The 21,596-nt window shown below is 39.4% G+C and overlaps 1 protein-coding gene across 1 annotated transcript; it reads right to left on the reverse strand.

Moving 5' to 3' along the window:
* Positions 1-940: 940 nt before the first annotated feature.
* LOC131235453 (cytochrome c-type biogenesis ccda-like chloroplastic protein) lies at positions 941-18,267 on the reverse strand. Its single transcript, XM_058232666.1, has 12 exons — positions 18,015-18,267; positions 15,870-16,010; positions 13,693-13,748; positions 8,224-8,351; positions 7,578-7,663; positions 7,417-7,448; positions 5,623-5,784; positions 4,123-4,195; positions 3,880-3,980; positions 3,172-3,264; positions 2,682-2,728; positions 941-1,243 (listed from the first exon to the last, which is right to left on the reverse strand). The coding sequence occupies exons 1-12, from the start codon at positions 18,094-18,096 to the stop codon at positions 1,171-1,173; spliced, it is 1,074 nt and encodes a 357-aa protein (XP_058088649.1). The 5' UTR covers positions 18,097-18,267; the 3' UTR covers positions 941-1,170.
* Between the last annotated feature and the right edge of the window lie 3,329 nt (positions 18,268-21,596).

Below are 21,596 nucleotides of genomic sequence, written 5' to 3' on the forward strand. Positions count from 1 at the left end.
GGCCACACGTATACTTTAGATAAGATCAGCGGCTATACACTGTTTTCTACTGTATACTGTCCATAATGAGTTGAGCCTGTTTGATTTTATTATTATTTTTTTGCATCATTTTGAAAGTTTTAGAGTGATTGATTTATAATTTTGAAAAGATGGGTTTCAAAGAGGTAGAAATAATATTGACTGACTTTATCATTACTCGTCTACACATACATTCTAACTATTTAAAAAAATTTAATTATTTTTTAGTTGCAATCGTATTACATGTGAACTTTGGATAAGATCAGCAGGTGCACATTGTTTTCTGATGTACGCCTTTCATGATGAGTAGAGCTGGCCTGATTTTTTCACCAGGTGTTCTTCCCGGTGGATCCAATGGTTTGGGTGGATGGATGGATGGTGTATACACTTGACATGTTTAAAGTTACATGTTAGTTAGATGATTGTCCATATACAAACGCATAAGTACCAGGGAATAAGGATATTTCGGCACACATTATTTCCCCATTTCAAGACCATGACTACTTCTAATTTTGAATTCTTAAAACTCCAATTTGGATTGAGCTAAGATTCCTACCCACTTCATTTCCAAAGTGCTTGAAAAACAGGGTACGATATAAGTACTGCAAATGCATAACCTGCATAACATGTGCTGCATAAGACTGCATGCAGATCCAAACAGCTCAAAACATGCCTCTTGAAATGAACCAGTGTGCAATTGTTCTTATGCAACCCAATCCCAACTTGGACTGGACGTGTGATGGGCCCCAGATCATTGCTAAGTAGGGAGAGCATCCTGAGAAAACCTTGTAAGGCAACTATCAATGTTCGGCGTCAAAGCATATACAAGCAAGTTCTGTTTCAAGTGATCAGACATTGAATCTTTGCAATTGGAAGTAATTACTTTATTCTACCCCTTGTTTCAATGCACATGCAAAACCAGTGCAAGAACAGATTATCTCCATAGGAAGTATGTGTATCCATTAAAGAACAGGTTATCTCCACAGGAAGTATTTGTATCCTAAAGAACCATGCATATTGTATCATGAATCCTCGCATGGGCCAGAACTGAAGGCCTGTGCGTTTCGTCATGTGTATGAAACAGGACTAGTTAAAAATGCTCAAACACAGAAATTTACTGTTGTTCTTATTTATTTCAGTGAAATAATTACATTACATCACCATTGTTGCAGGAAACAGCCTATCCAACAGAGTATACGTGCCTCCACCCAATAGGAGTGCCCCACTGCAAAACCAACAGATTTAAGTGTCAAGGGTGCAGAGAAAAAGAGCCTTTGAGTAATTCAAGGAACGGGGATATTTTGGCTGTTGAGGGGAAGAGATAGCTTGTTCATCTCCGGCTATATCAATATAGATGTGAAAGAATTAAAAGACAAGCAGAACCCTTGATCTGGAGGCCACACCACATATCATGGAAATTCAGTATATCCTGGTCTTTCAATCAGTGGAAAATTTTCCCGCTGAAGGTGAACTGTATCCCAACTTTTTTTTTTTCCCAATTTGCACATTTGCAGGCTACAAACACGCAGCCACTTCCATGTGAATGTAATCGCCCAACAGATCAGCAGATCAGATTAACCTAGACATGTACCACTTGTATAAAAGAGATGCTTGAATCAAGCAAAAACTGTCTCTGAAGAGGCTTGTGAGCCTCTAGCAAACCTATTGAAAAATTAGTCCAAGCAATTCATTCATGATAAGAGCTCAGAGAATCAATTAGAGAAAGACGATCACCGGCACAGTCTAAAAATAATTGATCCACAAGTGATGTAGCACATGATAACAGTACACATGAATTGGGACACGTGCAAGATTTGGTGAGCCCATGTGGGTTGGTCATTTGAATGGTCACTGGATGAGATAGAAGGTCAAAACACTCCACATTTGAGTTGTTGCCAATAAATAACATTCCTTTCCTAGAATGCAAGCTTGGAAACCTTCATGGTAGACATCGGGAAAGGGTTTTCCTTTTCTACACACACACACACACACCACATGAGCACTCAAACCCATGACCTCAGTGTCTAGATGCACTGTCTACCACTGAGCCATGGTTTGGAACCCCGGAAAAGGGGTGTTTGCTTAGGAACTTTACTAGTGGAGACTTTGTAAGACTCTTTAAAGTCCATTTTGCTTTAAATTTGTATGGTTTTTATACAATTTCATGTGGTCCCAAGGTACATATTGAATGGGCATGTTCTTGGAGACTTGAATGATATAAATGAGTCTTTTTGGTAATTCTGTATAAGGTGTTATGAATCCAATTCTCACTACATACTACTAAACTTGTGTTTTAATAGAGTGTTGCTCCTCGTATTGGCCATTGAATTGGGTGGTTATCTATAAAGTAAAATCTCTTTTTTCCCTCAAATTTATTGTGATTATTCTCTTCTTTTGGCTTCTTCTCTCTCTACATCAACAACACAAACTTGGTCACATCGTCACCCAAATGTAATGGCTGTCGAATATGGGCTTGTCATGAAGAATGCAAGGAAGAAATTCAATGGTACATTCTCAATTTAACGAATATGAGTATTGGACTTTTATACACTTAAAATGTCTTTCCCATGATTGGATAGATAATAATAACATAGATATATTTCCACCTGAATGGTATGCATATCATTACAGATTCAATGTTATATTAGACAGTAAAATGATACCTTATCGGATTTATCCATGCCGAAAACTTGCGGAACGATAGTAAGCTCTGCACATAGAAAAAGTTCTTATTACCATCATGGCTAAGATAAATAATGTTTGACCAGCTAGATTTTTTTTGAAGCGATGATAATTTTATTAGAGAAGGCCAAAGCTGAAGAATATACAAAAAGAGAAGCAAAATACAAACAAGAAGCCACTACAAAAAGAAATAATGTTCGACCAGCTAGAATGACGCATACTCCACATGAAAAAGAAATGTTTCTGCATTTGATTACAAATGTTGGTTTAAAATTTTAAAAAAAAAAAAAAAAACGAGACGGGGTGTTAACTGCAATAAGTGTTTGAACGTTTTATGGCTTTAGGATGTCCACAAAAGGAGGCAAGCTCAAAACTCTTTATATTTGAACTGGATTTTCAAGAAAGCATTTCTAGCAACCAGAACACACCATTTTTAGCCCAAGTTAACGACATGAATAAGTGATTTCTTACCTGTAATGCACCAGCAAAGGAAGCTGCCAGTAGGAGAGGGGCTACATAACCAGTTGTGTATGTCAAGAGTAAGCTGCCCCCTATAACTGGATCCTGTTATCAAGAGCACCTACTTCCAGTTATAACAAACACAGGCAACATGCTAAATGCTTGATATCTTCAATGATTTCAAGGAGAAACTGGAAATTCTAAGTCCATAGAAAGTGGCAAAATAAGAAAGGAAAAAAGGGAGTAGACACCTTATCAAATACAGGTTTTAATACCCATTAGGACTACAATGTGCCTTTGCCTAAAACTATTAGTTAGTGGCAACTGGCAACTCATCTGCAGTAAATTTGGCATACTTTCACACCAATACTGAACTCGTTGACCCCATTGAGGATAGAGCATTGCCCAAAACCCACACTGATTGGATGGTCCTAACTGTCTAATCGGCAGGGCCATCAAATGGAGGGTTAATGAAGAAAAAGGTTGATAGTCAAAATCCAACGGGATGGCTGATCAGTCTGATTTTCAGGCCATCCACCCAAAATGAGGGGCAGTGTTGATCATCTGGATTGGTGTGCACATATGTGATATGTAAGGTGGATTTGTAGCCACAATTTGTGGCAAATGAACCCACCATGCAAGTTACAGGCCATGCCAATAAGAACTAAAATATGGAAAATACTGTTTGCAGTGGATTTAAAATCATTTAGATTTCCGTACCCTAGATGCAGCCACATATCCAAGAAGAGTAGCAAGCACGGGTGTACTACAAGGAGAGGCAGCTAAGGCGAAAGTCAGTCCAGCCAAATATGCTTGCACACCTGCAAACCCAAAATTTGAAAACCATAAGAAGACCAAAGATAAGAGACAATCAAGCAAGATGTAATAATAATGAAAGGCTCATAAAGGTATGCACATATGACAATCTCAGAAGAAATTCTTTACAAAAGCAAAGGGACTTACTTGAAGGGAAGTTGGCTGCAGCAGCACGGGGATCAAAATTATTAAAAAATGAGGGTAGTTGTAACTCAATGACCTGAAAAAAGGTGATACCAAAATGAGTAACACAATGCAATGGGTGGTTACACGCAGGGTAGAGGAAACTAATACATAATCTCATTAAAACTACTGAAATTCTTTTAGGTTGGAAGACTAATGGTCTGAGTAAATAGCCAAAATGCAGTGAAATGAGGCAGAACCAAGATAAAGATATCTTCGCAGCAGACGACAAAATTTTGAAATAATTAGAGGGATGGAGGGATCTAAAAGATGCTATTAATTGATGATATCAAACCAATATTTTGATGTCTCTCAAGATGACAAGTGGGGGGTGCTCGTTGCTCAGAGATCCTCACCATCCATACAATGGTGACTTAGAAACTTCTTTCTAGATCATAATTTCTAAGTCACCTTTGTAAGGATAGTGAGATTCCAACGAGTGAGATATTTGCCATGCGGCCAGCTACAGTATGACTTCTAGATGAATGGTTTGGATTATCAATTGGTTGGGCAGAACAAGCAAGTGGCTTGAGTGAGCCTCTATAATGCAGGGGCATTTTCACATTGGGCTTGAGTGGAGTCGCTTGTGGGATGCAGGGGCACACTCGGGGTGGGTGCGGCCCACGGGAGAAGTCTCATGTTCGAGACTCCTCACCAGGGGTGATTAATGCGCATTTCACACCGGGCTCGAGTAGGGTAGCCCGTGGGATGCGGGGATACACTCGGGGTAGGCCGCCCATGTGATTTGGGGCCCATGAAGGGGGTTCGGCCGAGGTCCTAAACCCATGAGATGTGGGGCCTGGGATATGAGATAAAGAGATTAATTCGCCATACTCTAACAGTTCGAGCTTTTAGAGCAAGTGGTTAATTGTCCTGCATCAAATTGGTATCAAAGCGGGAGGTCTCGTGTTCGAGACTCTTCACCGGGGGTGATTAATGCAGGGGCACACTCGGGGTGGGTGCAGCCCACGGGGGAAGTCTCATGTTCGAGACTCCTCACCAGGGGTGATTAATGCGCATTTCACACCGGGCTCGAGTGAAGTAGCCCATGGGATGCGGGGATACACTCGGGGTAAGCGGCTCATGTGATTTGGGGCCCACGAAAGAGGTTCGGCCGAGGTCCTAAACTCATGAGATGTGGGGCCTGGGATATGAGATAAAGGGATTAATTTGCCATACTCTAACAGTTTGAGCTTTTAGATCAAGTGGTTAATTGTCCTGCATCACTCTAGGGGACTGTCTCTCAGAAAAAGAGGGGGGGAAACGTGCTTAGCCAGGTTGAATTCAACTGTTTCTTCATTGATCAACTAGTATGTTAATTTCCCACTTTCAACATGTACTTCAAAAGGAAACATTGTTAAAAATATGAATGTTGTTAGACAAAGCATCCTCTGATAATCAAGCATGGAGTAGGTTGTTATTAAGAAAGAAATTCCTTAGTGATCATGCCATGAGTGTAATTACCTCTAAAAGATTCAAACCCATTACAATTGCCAAGCCAGATGCAGCTATAGGAAGTCCCTGTCCAATCTGTCCGTAAGCCTTTCCAGCAAATGATGCAGCAATTCCCAGGATTGCCAATGTTGTTGCCAGCCCCAGTGAGAAAGAAAGTGAATCCCAAACTATCTAAAGAAGAAAAAGAAAAGCACAAAAACAAAAAATAGTGAGTGGCTCATTTCTAGTCAGAAGAATAAAACAGGTGTTCTTGGTTCGGTTTGATCTATGTTTGAAAATAACTAAGTAAATTTAAGAAAAAAAAAGCAACAAAATATATAAAGAGAATTGCTCAAGGATGCATTTAATTTGATTTAGCCTGATCAGCTGATCCTGACCACCTGATTTTGCCCATTGATATGGAATGTTGACCATCTGAATTTTCCCATCGAGTACAGACAGATGATCGTTTTCTTTATAGTCATCCATTTGATGAAGACCAACAGGACAAAGGTATTAAATATTGGTACCTTGGGGCGAATCAGCTTGGCCCAAAAACAATATGACATGGGTGGATCAGACCTGTATCAGCTGATAAATGCCAGTATCGGCTGTTTTTTTTATTTTTTCCTGCCCAAAACCTTCTACAAATTTATTGGGAAAATAACCAAAAAACTGCATATTATTCTTTTCTGTTGTTAAAATACATTCAATGGTGTATCAGACCATTCTTTGAAAAGAATATTGTCCGTCAGCTTGACCTGCTGAAAGTCAACCAAATAGGCCCTAACTGATCACAAATCAAGAATGATTTAGAGGATTATGACCCACAGCATTGAAGTACAACAAAAAGAAGATGTAAAAACGAAAATTGTGATGGTTTACCCATTCTATTGATTTTTCCATAATGGTCCACTCTGCTTCGCTTCATCGAATCCAACTCAAAAGTTGTATTTTGATCCCCAAAATAGGGCTAAGTCTTGTCTAAGATGAATTTCTACGCTTCTTCCATGGTTGAAATAAAGAAACAAGTGGAAAATGAGTGAAAATTAGAAAGATTTTTTTTTTTTTTTTGGGTTGTTGTTGTTGTTGTTGTTGAGAAAGCAAGCCTTTATGGCCATTTTGGCTTGTATTGGTTCCGTATCAGCAACGGTATGTATTTGCATGCATCAGCTGATAGGGCCCTTTCCCCTGAATTGCATGATGAGGTGACCAATACAGTTACGATATGGATGAATACAGATGTATCCTAACCAATAGTCAAAACCATGAACAAGACAATTGGGCCTGTAGCAGCAGAACTTTCAGGTGATGCTCCATTCACAAAGGGAAATGATTTTGATGGTCTTGACCGGTGTGCATATATGTTAAGTCTAGCTTGGATGAGTTAGTCATGGCAAAAGCAAAATGGGGCAGGCCTGAGGTTGGCTTCAGCCCAGATTTTGAACTGTTTGGGCTGGGTCTGATGAGCCGGCCGTATTCAAAATTTTGACTTTGTTTAGCCCAAGCCCGGCCCATTGACAGCCCTACCCCCATATGACTGATAAAAACTGTCTTAGCTCCTAGAATCAATTTTGCTTGGTTTGGGGAGATATTTCCAAATTGGTTTAAATTCTCAGATTATAAAAACAAAAATAAAAAATAAAAAAATAAAAAGAAAGAAAGAAAGAAAGATAGAAGAAGAAGAAGAAAAAAGGAAAGAAAGAAAGTGAAAAACAAAATGATTTTGATGCAATAGTAACAAAGAGATCCCCAAGTGAAAAATATGGCAAGGTTGTAAGGCACTAAAAAAAAGGGGGATGTTTATCTAGGAAAAGTTGTTACCTGAGATCGGCTTTTACCAGAGCCAAAAGCTCCTGGAGGATTTCCAACAGCAGCGATGCATCAACCCAAGTTATGAAAAGACATGTCATGTCAAATGTGTGATTCCCAACTCCATAATATAATCACAAACAAAATAATATTAAATAAATTTCCGTACATACCAATGTAGCCAAGAGTCAGAGGCAAAACGCTTAGTGTACAAGGAGACAAACTAGTCACCAGCCCTGCACCAAATATAACTGCTAAACTGCAAAACACATAAAAATCAGCACACATAACAAGCAGGACACAACAAACTACTCAGTACCTACAATTCCAAGAGCTTCTCTAAGCCATCACACACCCATACATGCACCCTTACCATATGAGTAGGTTATCTAAGCCGTGCATTAGGTGGGATGTACTGGCTCAAAAATCAGACTGATCAAGTCATACAGCCTAAAGTTCAAAATCTTGGCTGATCCAAACCATATCAGTTGACACATACCATTCTGGCCAATATGCATTGGTCTTTTAAATAAAAGATATCCACAACTATATCAATATTTAACCTTGGGTGAGCCACACATTCATGAAATGATGAAAATTGCCAAGGTTCCACATTCAACATACATGTGGCATGCCTGATGAGTGGAATAACATGATTTTGCGCTGGTCATCTACATGGAGGGCCATTTCTGAACAAATCAGGTGTAGACATATAAGCTGGGTCGGCACATGTTGCCATGCAGAGGGGTGCATGTACACTCAGCAGACCTCACATGCCAATATTGAACTGTGACAAAGGCGCAGAGTATAGCATTGGACCTAGTGAAACTGAGAGCTGACAATTGGTCCTGAACAGCTTCATTTGCTTGCTGTCCAGCTGAATATACGAATCCTCCAAACCAATCTCCAAGGTTTATATCAGCCAAGATAGGAACAGGTGCTCCTTCCTGGCTCGAACAAAAATAAAACAAAATTCTAGCTCCTGAGATTATCTACACAAAGTAAAGCTTGCGTGTAGTGTATGATAATAAAATAATGAGAAATGTGGCAGCAACTAGTGTGAAAGCAAGAAATATGGATCCTACTCTCTCCACGTGTGACACGTGCAAGATCAGGGCTGTTCGTCATGTGGGGTGCACTATGCAAGTCCCATTCTTGAAAGTAGGCTGTTCTAATCATAAATTGGCACACAGGTGTACGCCAAATGTGGATTGTTGCCAGTTCCTTTAATCATCCATCTTTTTTCTACATGAGACCCACTAGAGACGTCATCAACCTGATTCTTGGCTGCATGGAGGGGTCCACTTGATGAATGCCCCAAACTCGTAGATGTTACCACACTTGCATGTGTTGGGAGTAGGAACCAAATTCCTAATGCTATTAACCTTCGCAGGGCTCTAAGATAATATACAGATATATGACAAGCACATCATTATTTAATTAAAGAAAGCATACATAGTTTTGAGAGAGATCAAGAGGAAAATGATTGAGAGACAATTGTAGTAAAGGAAAAAAAATAGTATTTGATGATGCATGGCAATCAAACTAGCATGATAAGGAACATCCATTTTACTCTCATATGGGTACAATAAGGACTTGTTACAAATCACAAGTACAATCATGTTAAAATATTTTCCAAACAATATCCAACGTTTGGTTTAAAGTCCAATTGACATGATTTGTTGTATATTCAAGTCCCCAAAAAAGCTTATGCTCAAAATCTCAGTAGTCTCAAGGAAGGGAGATCCCTTATATGAGTATCCAGGGATGCGGCTCAAGTACTCCCAATTTTTTTGAAGGATCTGAGTATCATAGCTCTATATCATAAGGCAAAAGCTAAATGGACATATCATCCATGCCTATTTTCTTTTTTATCGCATAATTTATCGCACTTTTTGGAAAACATGGGGAAACATTGAGAAAATGGTTGAAATTTTTAATGAAACTTTGGAGATTGTTAAAAAAGCCCTTAATACACACTTTTAAATCATAACATCTCAAATATATATATATGTGCACATAATAAGTCTCCTTTGTATAGGGTCCTAAGTTATGCGATGTTTAACTGAACTAATGCAATTATATTTAAATTGGATGCATGATATTTATAAATATATCATAGTCATGCATGAAAACACAACCAATTCATTGAAAAGTAAAAGAAGAACTGAAGAAGTAAAATTTGAGAAATATACATATCAATGATGGGGACTAGTTGTGGTCTAGACCCACATAGAGTTGCGTGGTGGCTCGTAATCATCATCTCCATCTCAATTTGGAAGCAGTTTTACATTCCTCCCATTGGTGTAGCCTACCATAGTTTTTTAGTCAGGTAGCTTTTGTATGTACAGATCACCGGATGAACAGTGGATTTTACATTTATAGGGCCCTGAAGTGACATCACCAAGTTCTATAGGGCCCACCATGATATGTGTTGTATCCACACCGTCCATCCATTTGGAGATATCATTTTAGGCCATGAGAAAAAGAATGAGTTAGAAAACAGTGGAGAGAGGGACGCCCACCATTAAAAAATTTTAAGAGCCACAAAAGTTTTCAATCAAGCTGAAATTTGTTTTTTCCCTTCTTTCATGTCCGTCTTAACTTATAAACAGGTTGGATCTCAGATAAGTATCATAGTGGACCTTAGGAAGGTTTCAACAGTGGGCATCCCTCTCCCCACTCTATGGTGGGCCCGCAGAACTTGCTGACGTTAGTACAGCAGGTATATAGGTGGGGTCCATATATATGGGCAGTGTGGATGAAACCCAGTATAGCAGGTATATAGGTGGGGTCCACATATAGGACGCGGATTACGTACTACCCCCGCCCGTCCCTAGCTCTGAACGGGCAATTCTGTGGGCGGGCCCACCGTGATGTATCGTGCATCCAAACTGTCTATCCCGTTTCTCATATTATTTTAAGGCATAAAAACAAAAATGAGGCATCTCCAACGCTCAAGTGGACCACACCAAATAATAAGCTTGGTTGCATTAAAATGCACAAAGCATTAAATGTCGGTTGCCTTAAACGCTGTTGGTTGGTGCTCTGTGGGCCCCATGATAGTGTATTTGTTTCATCCATTCCGTTCATCCATTTTTAAAGATAATTTTAAGGCCTGATAAAAAGAATTATAGGGATATAAATCTCAGGTGGACCACACCAATTGGATATCCACCATTAAAATCCTCCTAAGGCCTACTGTATTGTTTATTTGACATCATCTGTTAATTGGGTCCTAAAGACCCAGATGAAGGGAAGAAATAAATATCAGGTTGATCCAAAGCTTTTATGGATCCCAAAACGTTTTAATGGTCAATGCTCATTCAACATTGTTTCCTGTAATGTGGTCCACTTGAGTTGTAGATATGGTTTAATTTTGGGCTCAACACCTAAAATGATTAGTAAAAACGGATGGACGGCGTGGATAAACCACATACAATCACAGTGGACCCAACAGAGTTTACTCATTAAGATAAGAACATACTATGCTCAGTACGCAATCCCACCCGTCATTGACGGGGCACATTACGTCACCAAGTTATGTGGGTCCCACCATCATTCATGCACTGTATCAACTCCGTACATCAGCTTTATCATATAATTTTATGGCTTTAAACCAAAATTTAATCATATCCAAATTTTAAGTGGACCACACCACCTGAAATAGTGTGAATTGAAGTCTACCATTGAAAAGTTCTCGGGGCCCACAAAAATTTTAGATCAGGATGATATTTGTGTTTTCCATTCATCCATGTCTGCATGATCTTATGAACAGTTTGAATGACAAATAAACACCACCGAGGGCCTTAAAAATGTTTCAACGGTGGAAATCAATACTTCCACTGTTTCCTTTGGTATGGTCTACTTGAGCTTTTGTTATACTTCAGTTTTGGGCTCAACCCCTAAAATGATCTGGAAAAACGGATGGACGGTGTGGATAAACCATATAAATTAACACGGGGCCCAACAGAGTTTACTCAGTACGATAAAAGTCTAGTGAATAACTCAGTACGCAATCCGATTTCACTATAGGTACGTGTCATGCGAAGACAAGCACTGACGCTCCTCAAGCTTCGAGTTGTACGAGCACTGATGCTCCCATCAAGTGGGCCACACCTTGCTTGTATCAGGAACTTCCCGTGACAGGCTCCAGGAGAGTTTCCTATGTGGGCCCTCCAATCAGCGAAGAAAGAGGGAAATTGAAGAAAATTGCGAGAAAAAGAGGGAAAGCGTACTTACCAATCGAATGGCCCACCTCCGATGACCGATCTTCGCTGCAGCCTACAGGTACTCTCCGATTTCTCTTTTTTTTTTTTTTTTTCTGATTCAAAATTTATTTATTTTTATTCTTCACATATACGCAGCTTTTTATGGTCGGTTGTGGCAACGATATATTGTGCGATATCGACAATATATCGGCCGATATCTGGATTTTGGGTTTTTTGGTATCTTCCGGGGGTTATCGCGAGGGTTTTGTCTCGCATGGGTGCGATAACGATAATATCGGCCGATAGTATCGATATTTCGAACACTGGGCTCAGGTACTCCCAATTTTTTTGAAGGATCTGAGTATCATAGCTCTATATCATAAGGCAAAAGCTAAATGGACATATCGTACATGCCTATTTTCTTTTTATCAATCATAGGTTCACTACAAAGAAGACTCCTGCTACATGTGCTTCTCCTTAAAAGATTGACTCATCAGCAAAATGCCCTGCCTGATTGGACAAATCATCGGCTAGAGAATTGGCTTCTCTATGAACATGAGAACTAGCAAAAGAACACCATCAATAAAAGGCATCAAAGATCTCATAGGACTCTCCTACTTTGATCATGGAAGAAATTTGGAAGAAATTTTCCTACACTCAGTACTACATGCAGAAAATGTCCATGCTTCAGTATGCTTTGTGAAGGACAACAACCCATACACCAAAAACACCCACAACAATTAATAGGAAATGTCACCTGTAAAAATATGAATCTGCACAAGGCAGACAGTACAAAAAAGAAAAAGAAAATGCGAACTTGTGAAGATGTCAAGACATGATATGCCACTACAAAGCTCCCAACTCAAGAATACAAACCTGCAGTTAAACAAGGTAAAGCTCTTTCTTTTTCCCTTTTCTTTGGACATAAATGATTGAACGAAGAAATTTCTCAACATTTAAACCTCACAGCAGTATGTCCAACCTATTTTTATGATAGAGAGTTTACTGTTTCTAGTAAACTCTAGTTACTAAAACCAATAACCATAAGTGCCACATCTACAAACTCGTAAAATAGCTAAACCACTACAGACTTTCTTAAATTTGAGACAGTTATTTAGAAATTACCCCACTCAGTGGTATGTGGAGCATTCTTGCAAAAAATAGGACTTCACAACCATTTGATTTTCTATTCCTACCAATGAAAAATGGAAATTCCTATTTCACATTGAACGCCAACAAAATCCACCTTAACCCATTGGCAAAAATTAAGAGATCAAGAGAAGGCATTAACTAAAGAAGTGAAGGTATCAAGAACCCCAATGTCATGTGCTTCCTTTTCCACTTTCAATCTCTTGTAACAAGCGAGGGTAAACCAAGGTATCAAAGCAGTGAAAGGGAATTTACTTGGTGATTATGCCATAATAGTTGCACACTTATTTTAAAGAAGACCCTATCACATCATCATCATCATCATAACCTAAGCCTTGTCCCAACTGATTGGGGTTGGCTACATGAATCCTTTTCCACCATTCCACTCTATCAAGGGCCATAACTTCAGTTAGACCATAGGTCATCAAGTCTTTTCTTACTACACCCATGTCCTTTTGGGCCTTCCCCTTGCCCTTTTAGAGCCTTCAACTTGTATCAACTCACTCTTAAAGATGGGTATTTCTAAATAAAAATAGCTTCATTAAATTAATTTGGTGGGTATTTCTTACCCAGCCTATCCTCATAAACTATCCCAACTGACTATCAAAATTTTCAGGGGGATAAACAATTTTAAGTGAATTAAGCCAATGATCAGCCACCCAATCAGCTTCTCCTATAGTGTCAAGCAAAACATGGTTATACTCCCATTCCAAAGAGGAGCTTTTGATCTGATTGATACTTGACCTGATCACTCAAGTTTTCCAAGGACAGATAGATACTACTACAATGTAATTCATGGCATAACTTGATACATTAAAAAGAAGAAGAAGAAGTGCACTGCTCATGGATGCATTCAAAAACATAAATATTCATAAGAAGTCGAGGTACATAACATTTTGAGGAAAGCATAGAGGTAACAAGCTCTCACCATGACATGCTTTATGGGCAGGGCCTTTGCTATATCTGTTGCAGCCAAACTTGCCACTGAAACCATTGGACACAAGAAATAAGCCTTTTAGTGAATAGATCACATACGCTAGTTAACTGAAGTTTTGTTAGAAATACACAAAGCAGTAACAAAATGTATAAAAACTCAATTATTCTAGACTAAGAAAAGGATCCTAAATTACAACACACTTCTAAACCTAAATCTTTCCCTTTTAATTTCCTATGCTTATCTCTTTCTTATCCTAACAAAGATCCCTCAAGATAAATATATATGTATGCACGCACGTACACGCACACGCACACGCATGTGCACGCGCACACACACAAATGGAAGACTACTAATGACTTAATGACACATTGAGACTAAATATACTTGGAAACTATCGCTAAATATACTTGGAAACTATCGCTAAAGACAACCAAAAAGACCTAATTTTGGACTCCTAATAAAATCCCTCAATGCCGTCGTCGTCATCATCATCATCTAAGCCTCATCCTAACTAATTGGCTAAATGAATCTTGTTCTGCCATTCCACTCTATCAAGGGCCATAACTGCAGTTAGACCCTGGATCGTTGAGTCTTTTTTTAACTCCACCATGTCCTTTTGGGCCTCCCCTTGCTTTTTAGAGCCTACAACTTGTACTGACTCCTAACCGGCATAGTTATTCGTCTCCATTGCACATGACCAAACCATTTAAGTCTACTCACCCCCATCTTATTACCTATAGGTGCTACTCCTGTGTTCCCTTGAATGTATCAGTTTCTAATTCTCTCCTTCCTTGTCTTTCCCCTCATCCATCTCAACATCCTCATTTCAGCTACACTCATCCCATGATCATGTTGTTCCTTCACTGTGCAGCATTCTGTCCCATAGCTGATCTTATAGCTTTCCTATAAAATGTCCCTTCCAGTTTGAGTGGTACACGACGATCATGTAAAACTCTAGAGGCACATATCCATTTCTTCCACTCAGCATGAATTGTATGGGCAACATCCTTCTCAAACTCTCCATTCTCATGAATTATTGACCCAAGATACAGAAAGTGGTCAGTTTGGGAAACTTCTTAGTCAGCAATCTTAATCTTAATTAATTCCTCGTTTACACTCCTATTGTTACTAAAATTGCACTTCATATACCCTGTTTTAGTTTGACTAATTTTAAATCCATCTAGGTTCCAAAACACCCCTCCATAAATCTAGTTTTGTGTTTACAACCTCCCTCGTCTTGTCAATAAAAACTATGTCATTTAAAACCACAAAGGATTGTAAAGAAATATTATATAGAATCAAGCTAAAACCACATAGGATCCCTATCTTTAAGCACAACTCAACATGTGGGGTAGGAGCAACAAACGGCAATTCTCAGAAAATTCAGGAAGGCAGAATACCTATAAAAATGTGTTTTAATATTTAAAAAACTTAAAACACATTCTATATTTTATTCAACAGAATTTATTTTTTTTAGTTATTTGTGTCATTTTCTGTAAAAAGAATGAACAATCTACTAGAGAAGGATGAATGATACCAATAGAACAGAACTGATTCAGTTAAAGGTGGTCTCAGTGAAAATATGGCATCAATAGATGATGCTCCGCAAGAGCACAAACAGGTGATGAGATGCTGGCGTGAATGGAACGGTGGCTAGAAGATTCCTGCTACTATGGGTGCATTACAGCATTTAGATCCATTATGGAATTGAATTGCAACAACTAATCCAATAAAGTGGAAATAACAAATTTATGATTTCATTAACATTGCATTAAGAGTCCGAATTGCAGCTAAATTACTATCAACTTGGACTTGAAATTAGCAAAAAGCCTCGATTTTGAAGCTACATTATAGCTGTGAATGCTAGGAAACATCATTTTGTCATTTCCTCTTGTATCCAAATGCAGATCTTAAACATTGACATGATTGACAATGCAATGTTCCCTGCCTACAACAGTGCAACTGGTCAGATATGTAAGCATGTTTGATCCTGCATACATGAGAACTCATTCTTCTAGATATATGTAACCAGTGCATCAAGAGTTGAAACTCCATGTAAATTAATATTACTAAAAAGTGATTGTTGTCACTACTATAGCTAAAATAAATTATCGCCATTGGTTCATACGCTTTTTATCCGAATCGGTATTTGTGAGAAAAATGCATGCCTGTAACAGTGCTCGCCAAGGTTCCAAGATGAAAACTTCCTCTTCTATTGACCTCTGATGATGTTGCAACATCTTGACCAAGACTAAGATCCTTTTGCATTGAAGATCTTTCAAGCATCTTGTTGGGCACTTTGAGTTCCCCTATTTACAAATAGCCAAACACAACACAATGCACGCATCAATAAAAATTATCTGCTAAGCAATATGAAGACAGTTCGCCAAAAATCTAGTCTTTTCTGAGAGATGTTAGTTCCAATGCACATATAGATTGTTTGGCTCCAGGCAGTACCCATCTGGAAATGGAATCCAGAAGCAGGGGAAATTCCAATGTTTGGGAGCTTGGAAAAGCATAGAAATGGTTTCCAGTTGGAAAGTGAATCCAGCTTTTGCCTTTCAATCCTGGCCAGAGGCTGGCTTGCAAACTCCAAGGAAATGGATTCCTTCCCTTCAGAGACCGGATCCACTACAAGGCTTTGTAGGTTAAGCTTTATAGGCCCAACACGATGTGTTCACGACATCCAATCTGTCCATCATGTGTGCCCTCTCATATTCTCCTTAGTGCCCCAAAATCATTCCAATCCAAAACTCAGGTGGGCCACACCACAAGGAACAGAACGCCACAGAGAAGAGTTAAGATGGAGATGCCAACCACTAAAACCTTCTAGACTGTCTGTGGGGCCCACGTGTTATGTATATGCCCTCCAATCAATTCAGAAATGAACCTCAATGGGATCAATGGACAACCCAAAAATCAGTCCATTCCAAAACTCAGGTGGGCCCCACCACGCGATTTTAGAGGTTTTAGGCATGATTTCACATGGTTTGGCCACCTGAGTTTTGGGTTGGCATGATTTTCGGTTGCCACGGAGAACATGAGGGGGCGCACATGATGGATGGATAGGATGTCATGCACACATCACAGTTGGCCATACACATCACGTCATACGTTAAGCTAAACCTACAATACGTTGTGGTGGATCCATCCTCATACCTAGGGGTGTGCACAAACCAAGCTAGCTCGGTTAGCTCGCTCGACTCGAAAAAGCTCGATTCAACTTGGTTCGAAGCTGAGTTCGAGCTGAGTCGAGCTGATTTTTTGAGCTCAAAAATGAGTTCGAGTAGGCCCTAGCTTGACTCGACTCGGATCGAATCCAGCTCGAATCGAACTCGGATCAAACCAGTTCGGTGACTCGGTTACTTTGCCATTGATGTTGCTCACCAACTGTTTGATAAAATGACTCAACGAAATGTGGTTGGTGGCAAGGAAGGTATGTACATGAAATAAATACCTTTTTTCTCTTTGTGTTTTTTTGGTTTTTATGTTACTTAGAAGGGGTTTAATAAAATACCTGTAAAACCATTGCCTCTGTTTGTAAAACAGTGGGATTTTGAAGTTGCAGTTCAGGTGTTTGTGGAAATGCCTCAATGGTGAACTCGGCCCGAGCTGCTGACCGAACCGAGCTGAGCTGGCTAGTCAGGCCCAAGGACCGAGCCGAGCCGAGCTCGAGCTGAGGTCAGCCATTGTTCGAGCCGAAGCCAGCTCGACTCGGTTCGACTCATGTACACCCCTACTCATACCTCAGCAGTGCCCAAACACAGTTTCTGGATTCCAGATAATTACATTCCCAGTACCCAAACATGACAAACAGTTTACGAAAACAAATTCCTTTATGCCCTTGTAAATTCCGAGGAGCCAAGAAACTCAAATCTACTGCTCGAGAATAAACAAAAAGCTCAACATCGATTATGCAACAATTTCACAGGTACAGAACTCCTGATGCAAGATCGAAATTACGGAGTTTTTGTTTAGTGGATTCAATGGATTTGAAATCCTCAAAATGCCACTTTTCAATTCCAACGATTTTTAATCCTCTCCAACAGTCATACTTCAAATAGCTCTCTTTACACTCTCGACAATCCAGGTTGCTAAACACAACTAACAGAACGAAAATAAAATCTCAGGGATTTCAAATCCCGAATTTGGATTCTTGAGTAAAAAAATTCAAATCCAACCTGCCAAACAACCCCTGATATTTCTCTACCACACCCCCTTTTCGACTTTTGACAGTAGAGTAGTAGCATTTCTGTACTAATCTATTACAAAAAAGTAGAAGGAGAGGGGTATGCATGAACAGATGAGCTTACCATACACCTTTCTTCTTGTATAGATGGATGAGATTGCAGTGGTGTGGATTGCACTGCTGCAACGGCTCACAACCAAAGTCATCTTTCTGCAGCGATTCGCGGACTATCCCAAGGAGGGGTGATGATGCCGTAGAGACGGAAGAATCCGGAATAACGTGTGGGTGGGTGATCTGATAATCGGGTCCGTCGATCTAATAGCCCTAGGTATGAACGGCTGATAAGTGAAAAATCAAGCCTGTTATTAGTTTCTGTACGTCAGATCAGTGGGCAGTGGCTATCAAAGAAGAGACGGTGAAGAATGAAGAGAAAATTACCACTGTAAATGCTACCTTTTATCCAACGTCTTTTATGAAAAGTCCAAAACTTACCTTCCCAACTTAGACTTTTTACGTACGGACAGAGCAATTCAGGACGAAAATACCCCTGCTTTTGAGAGTGCATTGCACGTACGGACAGGGGTATTTTCGTCCTCAAATGCTCTGTCCGTACGTACAAGGTCTAAGTTGGGAAGGTAAGTTTTGTACTATTTATAAAAGACGCTGGATAAAAGGTGGCGTTACAGTGATAATTTTCTCAAGAATGAATTAGTTTGCTTTCGAATATTCAAAGGAGGCGAATTGCCTGTGCACTAGTCCACAGGAAGTTCGTGTGGTCGGAAGTTACACACGGAGCCGAAAGTGATGCTCCTGAGAAATCCACTCCGTCGATTAGTTTCTCTAGCTCGTAATAGTGTGGGAATACAAAAATCAATCATATCCAAAACTCAGGTGGGCCACACGACAGAAAACAGCATGAATGGAAACATCCACCATTGAAACCTTCCTAGAGCTGACGATAATGTTTACATGTCATCCAAACCGTTCATAAGCTTATTACTACCGAAATAAAGTGTAGTGATCGTACTGTGGTCCCCACAAAGTTTCCAATGGTGGGCGTTCAATCCTCACTGTTTCATGTGGCATGGTTTACCTGATTTTTGGACTCCCGTCCTATTGTGAGCTTGAGAAATGGATGGACGGAGTAGATTTCTCATGGGAATCTCCGTGGGCCCCGCGTAGCTTCCAAACACAGGAGCTTCCTGGCAACTCGCGTCCACATTCAACGGAATAGATTGAAGAAAAAATGGATGGACAGGATTGAACAGTGGGATTGATTTTTTGAAACAAGAGCGACAGGTGGATGAACAGGACTGATACATCGTATACGGGATTAACGTCTCTCACACTCTACCGTATATTGTTTGGACGTGCATTGCGTGCTGAACCCGTGTAGCTCAGACTCGGATTCGGTAGCGACTGGAGCGGCTTCCGTGGATCCCTGACTGTGGGGCCCACAGTGATGTACGTACCTTACATCCATGCTGTACATCTGCTTTGAAGGCTCATTTTAAGACATCACCCCAAAAGTGAAGCAGATCCAAGTCTCAGGTGGACCTCACCATAGGAAACAGTGGCGATTGAATACCCACCATAAAAACTTCTTGGGTTCCACTGGAATGTGTATTTGCTATCCAACATTGTCGATAAGGTCGCAAAGACCTGGGATGAAGGGACCACACAAATATCAGCTTGATCTGAAGGGGTAAATATCCTATGGTCTACCTGAGATTTGGATCTGCTTCATTTTTTAGATCAGGCCGCTAAAATATATAAGCCACTTTGATGTAAAGCAAATGCATGATGGTGGGCTCTATAGTCAGTGATCCACCGCCCATTAGTGACCCATCGGGTACCACTACCATTACATCATACCCAACATGATGTACGGTGATGATTAAACGCTCGCCATTAAAAACTTCCCATGCAATGGATGGGTGGAGGGATAAAGAGAGGGAGAGAGAGTTTGAAAGAAGAGGGGATGTGGCTTCTGATTCTTGTGGTAACTTACGCTGCATGTCAGCACACGTTGTTATTTTAATTAATTTTAAAAAAAAAAAAAATTGTATGGTAGGAATTTGTGGGCCCCACTTAGATGCTCGATGAGAAATCTACTGTCTGTCAATTTTGATAGGACTAAAAAATTTAGGTAGATCGTAAACTTATGTAGACCGTAAACGAGAGAAGGAATCACAGTTTAATTTGACATGCAATCAAGATTGTTGGATTGTAAACAGTCTAGATCAGCTTTAAAATCACAAATGAGAGGTCCATTGAGTTGAATTTTGATAATAGATGTTGTATCTTCAAATAGTCCATTTAATCGGTTGTTCTTGATTAAATGGTTAAGAGGAATTAGATGTGGAATCAATAATTAGATGATCGTTAATGATGTGGAAGAATGGTTCCTAGGCTTCTTGCAGCCATCAAGGTATAGATGCCGACTAATATGGCAATCTAGGTATAGGAATCGAGGTTGACCGGATGTTAAGGGCTTAGGTTAATTTCTCATTGATTTTCATGATGATGTGATGGTACATATTAAAATTGAACAGTTGGATAGCTTAATAGGCTCGTGAAAAGTAATTTCAATTACTTGGATTGATAATATATAAATCAAGCAAATTATGATTTTTAGGCTAGAAATATCTTGAAGGGTATATATATACATGTATTCAGAGGTGTTAAGTCGTAATTTTAACGGTAGATCAAGATTATGCTTGGGACAACAACAAGATAAACGAATTAGAATTACTAGTGTGTGTGTGTGTGCACACGCTCGCGAGTGGATATAATAATCTTGAAGTTAGTTTATCATGATCGGACAATTAGAAAGTGAAGCGGACGGTTGGATGTCTTTGCCTAGTGATGTATAGTTATTTGAATGATTGATTATATGTTGATTTATTGAATCTCTAGGGTAATTATGAGGTAAATGAGGATTTAAATGTATATAGATACACAACTTCAACTTTCATTCTCCCAAAAGTTCGATCTTACCATCTAAATTAGATAAAACACTAAAGATATTTGTTAGTACACTGAATTGTGCATCTTGTTTATTAGTCACGTAAGTCCATTTGATATGTAGTCGATTGAAGCCCTTCGAAGCTAAAGACTGAAAACACAAGAGGACATGAGCATAAAGGAGCAAATAATAAGTAAATGATGTACCTTGGTGATCATAACCCTTGATCTAAAACAACCCCTTAAACATTTAAATGATCTTGGTTTAATAAGTAAACCTTGTTGATCATCCCTTAGCCTTAGAAGCCTAATTGGAACATAGTAAGGCTAGAATAGGTGCGGAACTGTTGTCTAAACATATGCCCAAAACAACAATTTTTATATTAAGCTCGATCCCATTAAGCAATCCTCGAATGGTTTCGATCGATCGAAGGTGCTCAGAAATGTTTAGCAATAAATTGACAAATATCAGAAAATTCTCAATGTCATCGAACCAACATTCTATCACATCGAATGAGAGTTCGATTAATCGAAGGCATTGCTCAATCGATTGAACCAGTCGTTTTCTGCCCGTTTATTATTATTATTATTATTATTATTATTATTTTACTATTAAAACTTGGTTTTTATATATACAACATACGGGCCTTGGGTATTTTCATGGGTTTTTAGTATAATAGAAGCTTAGGTGATTCCATGATCATAACTCCCATCGCAAGCCTTTAAACCAATGAGTTGT

Source organism: Magnolia sinica, chromosome 1, assembly GCF_029962835.1.
Source record: "Magnolia sinica isolate HGM2019 chromosome 1, MsV1, whole genome shotgun sequence".
NCBI classification, from domain to species: domain Eukaryota; kingdom Viridiplantae; phylum Streptophyta; class Magnoliopsida; order Magnoliales; family Magnoliaceae; genus Magnolia; species Magnolia sinica.

What these genes read in the sequence shown, in the direction of transcription:
- LOC131235453 (XM_058232666.1), bottom strand. Translation starts at nt 18,096, where the DNA reads ATGACTTTGGTTGTGAGCCGTTGCAGCAGTGCAATCCACACCACTGCA. An exon ending in TGCCCATAAAGCATGTCATG is followed by an intron (nt 8,352 to 13,692) that starts GTGAGAGCTTGT and finishes TGTTCGAGCCAG; the next exon opens with GAAGGAGCACCTGTTCCTAT. An exon ending in CCTTTGCTGGTGCATTACAG is followed by an intron (nt 2,729 to 3,171) that starts GTAAGAAATCAC and finishes TTCTATGTGCAG; the next exon opens with AGCTTACTATCGTTCCGCAA.